Source organism: Episyrphus balteatus, chromosome 1 (assembly GCF_945859705.1).
Source record: "Episyrphus balteatus chromosome 1, idEpiBalt1.1, whole genome shotgun sequence".
Classification (NCBI taxonomy): Eukaryota; Metazoa; Arthropoda; class Insecta; order Diptera; family Syrphidae; genus Episyrphus; species Episyrphus balteatus.
Window position 1 is genome coordinate 73,276,038 of NC_079134.1, and position 16,916 is coordinate 73,292,953.

At 33.7% G+C, this 16,916-nt stretch overlaps 2 protein-coding genes across 2 annotated transcripts in view; one reads left to right on the forward strand and one right to left on the reverse strand.

Annotated features, from left to right (window-relative positions):
- Positions 1 to 16,916, forward strand: part of LOC129907393 (uncharacterized) — a 157,452-nt gene that overhangs the window by 15,429 nt on the left and 125,107 nt on the right. The window lies entirely within an intron of this gene.
- LOC129907394 (uncharacterized protein DDB_G0283697-like) lies at positions 2,992 to 15,894 on the reverse strand. Its single transcript, XM_055983574.1, has 2 exons — positions 11,611 to 15,894; positions 2,992 to 4,316 (listed from the first exon to the last, which is right to left on the reverse strand). Exon 1 carries the CDS (start codon positions 15,653 to 15,655, stop codon positions 13,865 to 13,867), a length of 1,791 nt encoding a protein of 596 aa, XP_055839549.1. The 5' UTR covers positions 15,656 to 15,894; the 3' UTR covers positions 2,992 to 4,316; positions 11,611 to 13,864.

Below are 16,916 nucleotides of genomic sequence, written 5' to 3' on the forward strand. Positions count from 1 at the left end.
AATAAATAAAACTTCGTACACATATTACCAATTGTACACACAACAATTTACTTAAAAAAATTTTCAAAAAAAAAAAAATTATTTATAAATAATTGATTTTGTTAGGTATAAACAATTGCATTTTTTACTAACTTCTGGAGTATGTAGGAAAACCATTTTTCTTATATTCGATTTGAAATTTTATAAGCTTTCATTATCTGAAAGAAAATTTTAGTGCAATTCATAAGAAAAAAAGTTATGCATGTTTAAACTTTACCGAATATTTATTTTTAATAGCACTTTTCAACAAAATTGAACTTTTTTTTTGCCACAAGAACCCAAATATACTTTTTTAGAGGTTTTTGGTGCTGAACTCGAATCCGAAGTCAGAAAAATTTGATTGGCCCCCGTTTTTGAAATATTACCGTTATAAAAAGCAAAACAGCTTAATTTTGGCTGTTTTCGAGGTTATGTTTTTGTGTGGGATAATTCATTATAAACAAATTTGTAACGGTGTCTATGAGAACATATTTTATTCTTTCAAAAGCTGTTTAAATCTTTTCGATACCTATAACATAAAAATCTTCCAATATATACAAAAAAAAGTATCAAATTCGAGAAGTCGGTTTTAGGTGGCCCACTTGAGAAAATTTGACTCTTAATAGAAATTCTAATTGTTTTTAGCATGACTTTTTTCTGTGTACCTGATTCAACAACGGCAGGAATTGTTGTTTTCTATAAATGCAACAACGTAATTTGTGGTATTTTTTTCTGTTATTTAAAATAGAATTTGACTGTTTTGTGCAAAACTTGAATAAAATTAAATTAAATCAAAGCCTATTTCACGATGAAGTCACTTTTTTACTTGCGATATAGGTACTATAGGGCAAGTTTAGGATTCGTAAAAAAAAACGAACTCGAGATAACAATTTTACATGACATTACGATGATGGAGAATGCCAAAAAAGTGGGTCCGGCAATTCTGTCATCATCTGAACATCTGTCTGTCTGTCTCTATCTGGAGCTGCAGCCTAAACGAGTGAAGTGATTTTCTTCAAACTTGGTAGTTAGCAGTTTTTGGTGATTCCCTAGAGGGGAAATTGAAATTTTTTTTTTATGACCAAAACTAACGGTACCTGCCATATAACGGAAATAGAAAAGTTTATTTTTTTCAAAAACGGCTCTAACGATTTTGATTAAAATTTTTGTGTGTAGTACTGCACATAAGAGCCAACTTTTTAAATAAAAAAAAATATTTTTTGTACCGTTATTAACGGTACCTGTCATAGAACGGTTTTTTTCGTTTCTGAATATCTCGTACAACGTTAACCCGATTTAAATGAAAATTTTTATACAAAAGTGTGTAAGTAAAGATAATATTAAAATTTTAGAAAATTTTCAAAAAACGCATTTTTGGTTTTTTTTTTAAATATTTCAAAATTTTTTTTTGAAAAATCAATTTTTTGAAAACGGGTCAATGAAAAATTTTGAAATTTAGTTTTTATGTGTAAATTAATTATTTCTTCAAAATGGCATACCAACTTTTTTTTCAAAAATGTTAAAAAATTTTTATAAATAAAAAATTATTTTTTTAAAAAACGGCTCCTACAATTTTCGAAATTTTTTTTCTAAAAATATCTTTTTATACAAGAAATAAAATGGCATATTTGTTTTTTTTTTTTAAGATAATTTAAAACGGAGTTTAATTAATTACAAAAACAGATTTAATTTTTTTATACTACTTATGAAATTTCTTCAAAATATCAAATTTTAAATTTCTTGAATAAAAAGCTTTAACATTATAGTTACTCCAAAAAGTCTGAATTTGGAAATGCCATTCTTTCATCAAAAACCTTGTAAGCTAAAGTACCCTTTGCATTGAGCTCGAAGAAGACAATTTTACCATGTTTATGGGAAGATAATACAGTATTTATCTCATAAAACAAAAATTGAAAAAAAATTTAATTCTCAAAGGAACATGTTGTTGTGCTTTTCGCTTCTGGAACAAACTTGACCAAATTTTCACGGAGCTTCAACAGTTCCTTTTCGTTTCCCGGATCATTGATATAGAAATTTGTGAGAATGTGGTCCATAAAAGTTTGTTTTTGAATGAAAGAAGCATACCAATATGTTCCTTTGAGAATTCAGTTTTTTTCAATTTTTGTTTTATGAGATAAATACTGTATTATCTTCCCATAAACATGGTAAAATTGTCTTCTTCGAGCTCAATGCAAAGGGTACTTTTGCTAACAAAGTTTTTGATGAAAGAATGGCATTTCCAAATTCAGACTTTTTGGAGTCAATCCGCGATAAAGTGAATTCTTCAAAATGCTTCAATTTTTCTTAGTGCATTTTTTTCATTTTTTGTCCATTTGTGGTAAATTTTGAATAGTATAATTATATTTTTGTGTTTGTATATTTGGTAATTTTTAATTTCCCGCGATAAATTCAGTTCTCCACAGATTTTTTAACAGACACACAGAAGTTATGACTTGCAACAGAAGATGCACTAATTTCAATGTTAAGTTCCGCCGTTTTGCCCAATTTTTACAAATAGGGGCCTTAACAAGTCTGTCAGTTGTATACGTGCTTGAAACACGTAAAATGCATTACGTTACCTTACCAACGTTGAAAAAGAACGTTTGTCAAAATACTTTTTTCCCTCAAAAATTAATACTTTTTATACAAAAAATGCAGCCTCGAAGCATAATACCAACTAAATGACTGACATTGACCATCGTGAGATTCACCATAATATACTTAATAAATAACCGTCAACTTCCTTATTTTATGTTTAACCGTTACAGATTATTCTCATCAGTTAGAAAAATGTTCATTTTGTCAAAATACTTTTTCCGACTGTTGTATAACAATTTACAATTACAAAATCTTTATGGCGTGGCTATGCCGTCTGCCCATTAGTATACTGTTTATGAAATTAACAAACAATTTTTAAATTTAAATAAGAAATATTTTTAAAGAAAAATAAAATGAATCACTAATTATTTACTTGAAGTACTAGAAGATAGCATTTAATATTCTATCTCTATAACTTAGAGCTGTTTTACAAAAAAGTAATAGCTTTTCTGACACTTCGTTCAATATATTCAGAACTTCTTCCGTTGAAAGCGTATCTTTACCGAAGAAATGTCGTCTTGTTTCACGAAGAGTCGGACAACTAGGACAACTACCCATAAAATGAAATATGTCTTCTCTTTCTACTGTGTTACATATGTTGCACAATATTGGAAGGTCATCTCGGTGTGGCCTATAATTGAGAGGAAGAAGTTCTACCCTCAGCCTTAGCATCGTTGAGATGGATTCTACGCTTAGTTCGTCTCGGAAGTAGTTTGCATGTTGAAGGTTATAGTTGAGTTTACTGTACACCGACCTGTAAAGGGATCCTCTTGATTCAATTTCATACTCATTGCTGCAGTTTATATCTGTGGTGGAAATGATTTCGTAGAGTCTTTGTTTTCTGTTGTTGTGAGGCTAGTAGGCTGTTGGTCGAAATTACACAAACGTGAAAGATCCAATTTTAAATTTTTTGCTATGATATTTTTAGAGAAACACATTTTCCAAGTGGAGTTTATTGCAGGTAAATGAGCTAGAATCACTATATCATCTGCAAACAGAAGTGCTTTGATAGTAGTACTGCTGACTTCAATTCCACCAGGAAGATGTCCGTAACATCGTCGATAAATAGCGCAAACAGCAAGGGACTCAGAGTACAACCTTACCTCACTCCAATTTTCGTTTCAAACCATTCTGATACTACTTCACCATCCCATACAGCAGCCCATGTATCTTTAAGCAGATTTTCTATGACTCTTCCAAATTTGAGAGACATTCCCTTACAGTACAATTTGTGCATCAACGATCTTCAGGGGCGTATCGAGAGGGGGGTGTAGGGGGGTGTCAAACCCCCCCATGATTTTCCGAGTCGGCAAATCAGTCGGCAAAAAATTTATCGCGAAATCATTTTTTGTACGTACCTTCATAAGTGTATGTTTTTAAAATCTGGCTAAATCTTGTCGCGTACGAGGTACGATTTGCCGAGTCGGCAAATTAGTCGACAAGTTGGTCGCCAAATCATTTTTTTACGTACATAGGTGTATGTATTTAAAATTTGGCTTGCTCGTGTCCCGTACGAGGTGAGATTTGCCGAGTCGGCAAATTAATCACCAAATAATTTTTTTTTTAGCGTACGTAGTAGGGTGCTTCTTATTGTAATGATGCATCCTGCAATGCATTACATTTAACCTCTACATTCTACAACAACAAACTACTCCCAAAGCATCAGCATCACCAGCCGCCGACGCATGCGACATACATACCTTTATTACCAACCAGCAACAACAACAACCCCAAAAGCATCACCGCTCCCATGTACCTAGCCAAAAGAGAATCAACAAAAAGAATTGTGGTGAATTCAAAACACGAAGAAGACGCAAAAAGAGAAACTACAAAAATCTAATGTTCTTCGTGTGGTAAACTGGTACATCACGCACTGATGGCAGAACGAATACCGCACAAAGAAGAAAAGGTAAAAATATGAAATTATCATGTGTGGTGAAAAACACATGGCACGATAAGCCTGTGGTCAAGTGTTTATACTAAAGCCAAATATGCGTAGCCCGCTACCCGTAACCCCGCCGTGTACCATAAAACACTAAATACACATATTCTATGAGCACCTGATAAAATAGAAACAATTATGTGCAATACAGGGTGCCCTACATATATATAAAACATGTTATAAATTTACATAACAGTTTATATTTTATATAAAGTTGGTACGGTAAATATTAACATATAAGACTATATCAAAATGGAATTCATATGATATTTTATCGTTTGTGTGCTTATAATTCACACCCACTTTGTGCCAGATATATTGATAAGAAGGCACCGAAGGGCCAGCAAAAAGCAGGTTGAGAGTGTTTAACTTAAAGCCTAATACCATACGGATACCGAAGATTTCCCCCCACCAGCGGTAAGGGATCTAAAGTTTATGTATAGCCGGTACCATACCGTAGATAAACCGATTTACAGTCGTAGAAATCCAGAGGGAACTCTGTGAACAACCGGTTAAAAACCGTTGAAAAGCTAAGGGAAACCTTATAGCTAAACCGATTAAAAATCGCTGAAATCCAGAGGAAACTCTGTGAACAACCGGTTAAAAACCGTTGAAAAGCTAAGGGAAACCTTAAAGCTAAACCGATTTAAAATCGTTGAAATCCAGAGGAAACTCTGTGAGCAACCGGTTCAAAACCGTTGAAAAGCTAAGGGAAACCTTAAAGCTAAACCGATTAAAAATCGTTGAAAACCAGAGGAAACTCTGTGAGCAACCGGTTTACAACCGTTGAAAAGCTAAGGGAAACCTTACAGCTAAACCGATTAAGAGTCGTTGAAAAACCGGTTAGAAACCGTTGAACAACCAGAGGTCACTCTGTTGAAAACTGGTTAGAACCCAGCATTGCGTTACGCGCAAAACCAGAGAAAAGGACCGCCAATAGCAGAGACCAGAGTTGCCGTGTTCAGCAAAACACCAGAGATACCGCCGTTAAAGTAAAATAGTGTTTATTATTAAGTTTTATGAATAAATAAAGGATTAAAAATAATAAATGATCTTTTAATATGTCAAGGTTCAGTACCTCCCTTGGTTGACCCTGGACCCGACGAGCATACCTCAGCTATAAAATCCAAGGTACATCACAAATTGGCGCCCGAGCAGGGACCATAAGGTCTTTTCCGGAAAATCCTGAGGAAAGTAAATGGAGCAGTAACACCAGAACCGAAAACGAAAACTACCGGAACCCGATAAACCAGAAAGCGGATACACCAGAAATCCGACACACCAGAAATCCGATATACCAGAACCGAAATTACCTGAAGCCCGGTACACCAGGAATCCGATAACCCAGAAAGCCGATACACCAGAAAACCGATACACCAGAAATCCGATATACCAGAACCGAAATTACCAGAAAAAAAAAAGACCGATACACCAGGAATCCACTATACCAGAACCGGAACCGAGAATATCGATACCAAGAAACTCAAAATGACTGAACCCGAAGTACAAGACAATTTACTTCCTAGTATAGGAGCTATTTACCTCTTATCAAAGAAAGAGCTCATCGAGCGAATGAGTAAATTAAACATCAATACTGAAGGGACAGTCAATGTACTCCGTAGTAAGTTTAGCGCTTACATGAAAGAAGCCCGACTTCGTAAATCAGCCGAAAACTTGTTTGAAGATTTGGAAAAAGTCTTGGAAACGAAAGGTGAAGAAGAAGAAAAGCGAAGCAGTCCCGAGAGCGAAAATGATGGAAGCAAAGGCGTTGTAGCGAATCCTGGAGCAGCTACATCAGCGAGCACTTCCACTCATCCGCTGCCAACACATCCACCGATTAACGAGTTCGACAGTCTTACCCGAGAACCAGGAGTTAGAGATTGGTACTACCCAGTTCCAAATTATGCTCCGCCGATGTTTTCTACTAATGCTGCCACTCACCGTATTCGATTAAAAACCGACCAGCCTTTCAAACAGCGCTACTATTCCCGAAACCCAGCAATGCAAAAGATTATCGATGAAGAAATAGATAATCTTCTAAAAGATGATAAAATCGAACCTTAAAAATGTCCATACAGTTCACCGATTGTACTAGTAAAAAAGAAAGACGGAACATGGAGAACCTGCGTTGACTATCGACAGTTGAACGAAGTATCACTGATGGATGCTTACCCTTTACCCCAAATTCTAGCTATACTCGACAAACTCAGGCAAGCAAACTACATCTCTACGATTGACCTTAAGCAAGGTTATTGGCAAATCCCACTAGAAATAGAATCCCGCCCAGCTACTGCTTTCACTGTGCCAGGTCGTGGACTATATCAATGGAAAGTATTGCCATGTGGTTTAAGCTCAGCCCCAGCAACATTCCAAAGAATGTTAGATAACATTTTAGGACCAGATATGGATCCACATGCTTTTGCGTATCTCGATGATATTATTATCATAAGCAAAACCTTCGACGAACATCTTGAGTATCTTCAAGAAGTTTTAAAAAGACTTCAACAAGCGCACCTACGCATCAACCAAGAGAAGAGTGAATTTTGTAAAAAGGAACTCAGATACTTAGGACACGTCGTCAGTGATCAAGGCATCAAAACAGATCCAGAAATAGTAAGTGCCGTTAAAAATTTAAATGCGCCAAGGAATGTGCGTGAACTACGTCGTGTACTTGGCATAGCCTCATGGTACCGAAGATTTATTAAAGATTTTTCAATAATAGCCACTCCTCTAACGAAATTGTTAAAGAAAAATCAAAAATGGATATGGGAAACAGAACAAGAAAATTCTTTTTCCAATTAAAAACCAAATTAACCGAAGCTCCAGTATTAATGTGTCCTGACTTTTCATTACCGTTCACTCTGCAGACAGACGCTAGTAACTACGGTCTGGGAGTCGTTCTTTCACAGAACACAGAGGGACGAGAAAGAGTAATCGCTTACGCTAGCCGCACACTTACCGATTTAGAAAAGAAATATGCTACAACCGAAAAAGAATGCATAGCCATCTTATGGGGCATTAGGAAAATGAGGCCTTATTTAGAAGGTTACCATTTCACAGTAATCACCGACCACCATTCATTAAAATGGCTTCATTGTCTTGAAAATCCATCTGGAAGATTATCTCGTTGGGCTTTAGAACTTCAGCAATACGATTTTGAAATACAGTACCGTAAAGGAGCTATGAATGTTGTCGCCGATACTTTATCCCGTGATCCATTACCGATACCATACGGAGAAATCCTAGCCATAATAGAAGATATAGGTGATTGGGTAGAAAAGAAGATCTATCAAGTAAAAGAAAATCCAGCAAAATACCCTGATTACCAGTTACGAGAAGGTTCTCTCTTTAGAAAATTTCCAGCCCATCCTTTATCCGATAAAAGTTTTGAATGGAAATTATGCATTCCATTAAAAGATCGAACAAAAGTTTTATCTGAAAATCATGATGTAGTTACGGCAGGACACCTAGGAGTAGCCAAAACAGCTGCACGAATAATGGAAAAATACCATTGGCCCGGAATGTTTCGTGACATAGCAAAATATGTACAACAATGTAAACTTTGTAACGAATACAAGGTATCCCAGCAAAAACCAAGTGGGTTAATGTGGTTAATGTATCCCATGGGATACAGTTTGTACTGATTTTGTTGGTCCTTTACCAAGATCAATGAAAGGAAATACCATGATGTTAGTAATTGTAGATAAATTTACTAAATGGGTAACCGCCGTACCCTTAAGAGCTGCAAGTACAGCTTCACTGATTAAAACCCTCCGAGAAAAGATCCTCTTTCAGTTCGGAATACCAAGAGGATTTTTGTCAGATAATGGTGCACAATTCACCAGTGACCAATTTAAAAACTTCTTAGACGAGCTCGGTATTAAACAAATTTTTACAGCACCTTATACACAGCAAGAAAATCCAATCGAACGTGTAAATAGAGTTATAAAAACCATGATAGCACAATACGTCCAAGGGAATCATAGATTCTGGGATGAATATTTGCCCGAATTAACATTCGCCATTAACACCAGCAAGCATTCCTCGACCGGATTCACCCCCGCATACCTCAATTTTGGAAAAGAGCTTAAAAGACCGAAAGATCCCATTACTACCCTACCACCCACACAAATAATAACAGAAGACTTATCAATTAGAAATGAAAGAATGCAAGCACTATATCAACTAGTCGCAGACAACCTGAAAAGAGCCGCCGAGACGCAAGGGAAGTACTACAACCTACGAAGAAGAGCATGGCGTACCTGTATTGGAGAATATGTGTAAAAACGAAAAAAAGTACTATCCTCTGCGGCAAACCAATTCACCGAAAAATTAGCTCCAAAATACGAAGGTCCATATGAGGTAATAAGGCTAGAATCGCCTGTTATTACTGTTTTGCGAAAAGTTGGAATAGACGGGAGAAGGGCACAATTGGTACGTGCTCACGTGAGGGACCTGAAAGGGTATAAAAGGAACGATGAGATTGACATATCGATCATTAATAGTTCAGAGGTTAACAGCATGGCAGCCCCCAACCCATTTGTGCGCAAGCAAACAACTCCTAACAAACCAGGAACCAGTGGAGCCACAAGCAGCCGAAGAATAATCCAGCTACCGAACGACCAGGCGCACATAAAGTTGCCAACCCGCCGAAACATGAAAACCGCCGATAACGCCAGCCGAACTTCACCACTGAGGCCAATCAAGGCAAAGGTGACTTCGGTGGTGGTAATTCCGGCGTTACCATTAACCACAACAAAACAAAGACGGCGAGTAGTCGTCCAGCCTCCCGCACCGTCGTCAACAGGGGTACAGGTGCAGGGTATTCAACACCCAGTACCAAACAATACGCCGCCACCAAGGCAACAGCAGCAGCTGCTGGCAGTCGAAGCTGCCATGATGCAACAAAGAAAGAGAGAAAGTAGAAGAACAATGCCAGATGATCAATTTGCCGGGATAATAATAACGAGCCACCGTTTCTATAAGGCGTCCCATAAACGGCAACGTCTTGTTTTCCGGAGGAAGTGGGGCCAAGTCGTCGCCCACGTTAAGAAGCCGGGAGTGGCAATACTAACTTGCGCCGAAAAGCGTCGAATGGTGACGTACTGCCCTGTTCCACCGCAGGATTAAAAAAAAATTAAAAAAAAAAAAAAAAAAAAAAAACAAATATGTAAATAATGTAAAAATTACCTGAATTTTAAATAAATAAAAACTTAAAAATGAATTTTAAATAAAAAAAAAATAATAATAAAATAAATTAAAAAAAATGAAGTAAAGAAATTAAATAGCTTTTATTTAAAAGAATTTTTTTATTTGGAAAAAAATATATATATATATATGAACAAGTACATAAGACCGCGTTGAACCTTTTCTTTCTTCTCTACAAAATTACCAAAAAAAACCTGTTTACCAAAATAGTCTCAAGACGAGAAGGTTCTCGTCTCCGAAGTGAGAGGGGGATGTAATGATGCATCCTGCAATGCATTACATTTAACCTCTACAACAACAAACTACTCCCAAAGCATCAGCATCACCAGCCGCCAACGCATGCGACATACATACACTCAAAAAATTTCATGTGTAAATAGTACTAATAACTGCGTACATTCTACGAATTTTATTCGTGGTTTTCAGCCACGAATATTATTCGTAAAATATACGTTTATTAGTACTTTTACGAATATTTTATTAGTATTCGTAGAAAATCAAGCGTACATTGTACGAATACTATTAGTAGATTTACATTCCCATTCGTACATTGCACGAATAATTTGTAGTATTTACTAATGCTTTTCTCATTCTTTCGTACATTGTACAGCACTATTCGTATATTGTACGAATAGCATTGTAATATTTACGAATGGCTTTACTAATAATTCGTACATTATACAGTGCTATTCGTATAATGTACGAATGTTATTTATTGTAGAACTTTCCGCCATTGATTTTTTTCCTGAAATTTCCTGAAATATTAATTGTTGAAATAATTACCCAAGCATATACATAACTGTACTTCAAAGCTATAAAAATTTATTGCATCATTTTTTACATTTACAAGTTTTTGGACCTTACTTAAATATTATACCATATGTAGTATGTATTCCCCGGTGTTCATATTCTTTTTCTTCGAAGACCACTGAAAATATATAAACATTTAACATTGAAAATCGCTCGAAAGAATGTCTATACTTACAATAAATATTTTAGAAAAGTACTATTAACCGCCATTTGCCAATTGGTAAAGCTGATTGTTGATGAATTCTTGATGCCAACCTTGAAAGAATATTTCAAAATGAAAGTAAAAAGTCAAAAAATAAATTAGGATTAATGAAATAAGCTATAAAGGACAATGATTTAAACTTTAACATAGATTACTCACCTGATTTTTGTTGCGATTCTGGTTGTTCAGTCGATCCTCGGTTCTGTAATCACTTCAATCACTATTTTTACAAACATTATGTTTCTTAATTATATTTATTTTAACTTATTATATTTTCCGTGAAATATAAACGTTCTACAAGCGACGACACGCGTATAGCAACTAACTTTTTTGATGCTATTTAGGAATGGAAAACGATTAACAAATAACGGAAATAACGGATTTTTCGGTTCAAATTTGGTACCACTCAACGAATTATTCGTATATTCTACGAATAATGCGTACAGGCACCCTACGAATAGATTTCTCTACGAATATTAGTATTTACTTAGTAAATAGTACGAATTTATTAGTAAATACTACGAATACAATGCAAGAAATTACGAATGCATTCGTACGAAGAATTTACGAATGTTATTAGTTATATGTACGCAATAATTCGTACAATGTACTAATAAAAGTTGTTTAATTTTTGTTTACGAATGAAATTAGTACATTGAACGAATACATTCGTGGATAATACTACAGTTATTCGTAAAATTTCACTAATGCATTCGTAAATATTCCACTGCACGAATACTGCGTGTATTTTACGAATATGCGTACAATGCACGAATATTTTTCCTACGAATGCCATTCGTAGCTGTTTTACTAATAAATTTTTTGAGTGTACCTTCATTACCAACCAGCAACAACAACAACCCCAAACGCATCACCGCTCCCATGTACCTAGCCAAGCATATCCACATCACTGATAGCAAATTATGATAACACCCACGCAATCGTTCAATGTGCAGTGTGGTGAATTCAAAAGAGAATCAACAAAAAGAATTGTGGTGAATTCAAAACACGAAGAAGACGCAAAAAGAGAAACTACAAAAATCTAATGTTCTTCGTGTGGTAAACTGGTACATCACGCACTGATGGCAGAACGAATACCGCACAAAGAAGAAAAGGTAAAAATATGAAATTATCATGTGTGGTGAAAAACACATGGCACGATAAGCCTGTGGTCAAGTGTTTATACTAAAGCCAAATATGCGTAGCCCGAGTTATAAATGTTTACTTCGAAACGGCTTATTTATGAGGTTGAAGTTACAAAATAAGTATTTAATTTTATTTTATTTTTTTCAAATTTTAATTTTATTTTTACAAAATTTTAAATTGAGTCTATTCTCAACTAATTGATATTTGTTAATAAATTTTCATAGACATTTTTAAAAAAGTATACTTATATAAAATTAAGTTTAAAACATAATTATAGGAACAAAGTTAAGTTTAACATATTTATTATATTGGCTTTAAATAATCCCAGTCTTGTTCTGTGGATATGTACATTTGTACATATGTAACTCCTCCCTTGTGAGTATGAACTTAATGAATAAATGAATAAAGTTCATAATATTATTTCATAAAAGCAGCTTCTTCGTTGATGAAATGTTATTATATAAAAGTTGATTAGCAGAGTTTGTCAAAATGAACACATTTATCGGTATAAGGGATAAGGATTGGATTTTTACTCAAATTCAATAAAGTTTGAAGTTCATAAAAAGTTTTAAAAAAAAGATTAAACTTTTAAATCAAGAGCATAATCTGTTCATCAAAAATGAATGATCATAATTGTTTGTTGTAATGGAGACGGATCGCTGCGATATGAAACTAAAATAATTTGAGAGATATTTTTGTTAAAAAAAAACTTAAGTTTTAAAAGTTTTATTAATATTTATTTGAACAAGCTGAAACTTTTCTTTTTGGTTTCTTTCTTATTTTTTGTTTATGGACTTTGCGTTTATTTGAAGTTATTGTTATTTTATGGTTCTTAACAACCTTATGCTCGTTAAATCTAGGAGCCAATTTGTTCCTTCTATCATCCAACTCGTATATTGTCTCGTTTTCTACAAAATCTGGTGGATCAGTTCGATTTTCATTTCGTTTTTCAATATTCTTTTGTTTGTTTTTTAAGCTTAGACCATGAATAAGTTTCGTCAATTTTTTAATAGTCTTCTACATGCTGATCTAAGTATTCCTGCTCTGTTTTGGCATTTTCTTTCGTAAATAAAGGGTTTCTTTTACTTATATGACCGTTGAGTAATTCAAAAGGTGTCAATTTTGTAGCAGAGTGTACACTGTTGTTATATGTAATTACTGCCTCGTCAATAATTTCACCAATTGCTTTGTTGTTGTTTTGTGATTTGATAATTCTGATAATTTCGGTTAGGGTAGAGTGAAATCTTTCTAAAGGAGAATTACCATTAGAGCTTTTGGCGAATATTGTATGATGGTTAATCATATGAATATCCAAAAACTCTTTGAAGGTAGAAGAGATGAACTCACTGCCATTATCTGAGATCAACAATTTGGGTATACCATGATGAGAAAAGAAGTGTTTCAACGATTTTATAATGTTAATACTATTTCGAGCCGAAATTAAATAAACACATGCAAATTTACTAAATTTATCTATAATGGTGAAGAAGTTTTGTTTACAAACTGAGTAGATATCAACGTGAACAATTTCTAATGGCATAGACGGTGTTTGAGTAACTTCGAATTTTAAAGGTTCTCTTTTGCGGTCATATTTCTGTTTTTGACATATTTCACAACTGTTTATTGTGGAAGTTATTGTGTGTTTCATATTAGGAAAATAATATTTTCTTTTCAAATGATTAAAGGTCTCAATTATACCTCTATGATTCGAACATTTGTGATAGTCCCTTATAATATTTTCTTGTGTGTCTTTTTCAGTAACATCTTCTAGAAAAATGTTACATCTAACTAATTTTAAATGTTTGTTACTGCTAAAATAACTTGAATAGACAGATTGTACGGTTTTAAATGTGGTATCATCAGTAAGTATGGCTGATACTCTTTTTGTACTAAGAAAATCTTTAAAAATATTAACGATGACATTTTCGTCATTTATTTTGCTATGTTCGATTATACCTAATTCTTTTCTTTCTTTTAAATAAAATGGTTAATTTTGGGTTTATTTTGGTCTTTTTCTCATATTTTAAAATTATTTGATTAGAAAACTCATTTAGAGGGCGCTCCGATACAGGTATCCCGTCGTTCAAGTTCTCTTGTGCAGAATGTAAAGTAGATATTTTGTCTTGTTCATCATGATTGTTTTGAAAAGATATTAATTCCAAATTTTCAATATTGTTCCCTTGGTTAATATTTATTTCTATTCTTGATAGAGCGTCAGCATTAGATTTTTGTTTTCCTTTCTGTTCTGGGACAACGAACATTTTGGAAATCAAATTGGGTTTAAAACTTAATGGAATTTTTACCTTTTCTGTTTCTAAGAATGAATTTTTTAAATCTATTTTCATAGCAAGTTTTTTCATTATATCGGTTCCAATGAGCCCATCGAAATAATTGTGGAACTTAAAAAGCAAAAAATTTAGAGTTTCATCTGTTTTAAATTCCAATAAGTTCTGTACATTTATTTGTTTATTTACTTGTACTTTATCAAAGATAGTTTTGATTTGTAACGGTTTAATGCACTTTATTTTTTCATTTTCGATAACTTCTGGATTAATAAAGGATTTGTTACTTCCTGTATCTATTAAAAATTTTAATTGTTTTTTGTATAAACTCTTAATAATTATGTAAGGTAGAAGGTTTGTATTATGGTTGTTTAAATCTAAATACCCAACTGATTGTCCGAGGTTTTCATAGTTTTCTTCAACTTGACTTTCAATATTAAAAGTTTGTCCATTCCTATTAGTTCTTCTACTTGTAGTTCCACTATATGTGTCCATTGGCTCTGGAGGTGTACTTCTGCTTAAATTAGATTGACGGCTTTGAATAGAACTACTATTGTTAGGTCTAAAGTTATTGATCTGTCTGGAGTTATTTTCTTGTCTAAATCTTTGGTCTTGTCTATTATCTGAATTTTGTCTTGAATAATCTGGAATGTTTTCTTGCCTATAGTTTGTATTTTGTCTGAAATTATTTTGTGAAAGGTCATTGTTATGGTTTTCTCTTGTTATGTTTTGACTAGATTGGTATTGATTGTATGGTTGTTGGAATCTTTGAGTGTAAGTATCAGTATTTGCAAAAAAGGTTCGTCTGTTTTGAAATCTGGGTGTTTGTGGAATCTGTGACCTATATTGGGAGTTTTGGAAATAATAGTAGTTTTCTTCATGTTGACAAAAGTTAAAGGCATCAATTATTTTTGTGGGTCGCATTGACCTAACAGTTGAACCTAAAGGCTCTCTTAGACCGGACAAAAAGATGTTAAGACCCATTTCTTGATAAAGGTTTTGCTTTGCTTCGACAACACTCAAATTTGTTTCATGAACCTTTATGTGATTGATCATCGCAGAAAGTGTTTCAATTACCCTTGAAAAATAGGTTTCTACCGATGATTGATTCTGTCGGAGCTGGTGCAAATCCCTTATCAAGCTAGTTTCGTTTCTTTTATCCGCGTAATGAATAAGCAAATTATTTTTAATATCTTCCCAATTCACATCAGTTCCATACATATTAAGAGCTTCGTTAGCTGGGCCAACAACCTTATTTCGTATGGCTCTTAAAACAACTTTTTTATATGCAGGATTTGAATTCAATTGAGGCATAAGTTCTAAAATTTCCTCTACATTACTGATGAAGTCAAACAATAACCGTTTATTTCCATCAAAAGTTGGAACATCTTTAATTGCATCCGGAATTCGGAGGGAATTAAAGATATCAACTGCTGTATTGGAAAACATGATCGACTTTGAATCTTGATTCGTTTGTGATTCAACAGATTTGCTCAATGAAAGATTATATTGCAAGACTTTTTTATTTAATGTTAGATCTCTTTTAATCCAACTAGGACAAAAAAGGCGACTTCTAATTTTATTTTTTTTTGAGATTTTGATTTTGGGATAGGTGGCATAGAAAAACCGATAAAAATGCACAAAATTGACTTACCCACTAATCTTCTTTTACGTTATTTATAGTTTCCTTTTTGTTGTTGCTTCCAGTTATAAATGTTTAGTATCCTTTCTTTCTTTTTTCTATTTTTGTTTTATTTTATGGTTTCTTTTTTTCTCTTTTCTTATTTGTTTGATCACGGTGCTTGTTTTGTTTTATAGCTTCCTTTTTTTTTCTTATTTTCGGGTCCACGGAGCTTAAGGTTTGAAAACCACCACTTCAATATTCCGTTGAGGAGTGCTCCGACTTGTATCCAGTCCTTGTTTAGCTACTTAAAATTTTCACTAGTAGGTCTTCTGGATGCAATATTCCCAGTCCGACTGCGCCAGTTATAAATGTTTACTTCGAAACGGCTTATTTATGAGGTTGAAGTTACAAAATAAGTATTTAATTTTATTTTATTTTTTTCAAATTTTAATTTTATTTTTACAAAATTTTAAATTGAGTCTATTCTCAACTAATTGATATTTGTTAATAAATTTTCATAGACATTTTTAAAAAAGTATACTTATATAAAATTAAGTTTAAAACATAATTATAGGAACAAAGTTAAGTTTAACATATTTATTATATTGGCTTTAAATAATCCCAGTCTTGTTCTGTGGATATGTACATTTGTACATATGTAACTCCCGCTACCCGTAACCCCGCCGTGTACCATAAAACACTAAATACACATTTTCTATGAGCACCTGATAAAATAGAAACAATTATGTGCCATACAGGGTGCCCTACATATATATAAAACATGTTATAAATTTGCATAACAGTTTATATTTTATATAAAGTTGGTACGGTAAATATTAACATATAAGACTATATCAAAATGGAATTCAGATGATATTTTATCGTTTGTGTGCTTATAATTCACACCCACTTTGTGCCAGATATATTGATAAGAAGGCACCGAAGGGCCAGCAAAAAGTAGATTGAGAGTGTTTAACTTAAAGCCTAATACCATACGGATACCGAAGATTTCCCCCCACCAGCGGTAAGGGATCTTAAGTTTATGTATAGCCGGTACCATACCGTAGATAAACCGATTTACAGTCG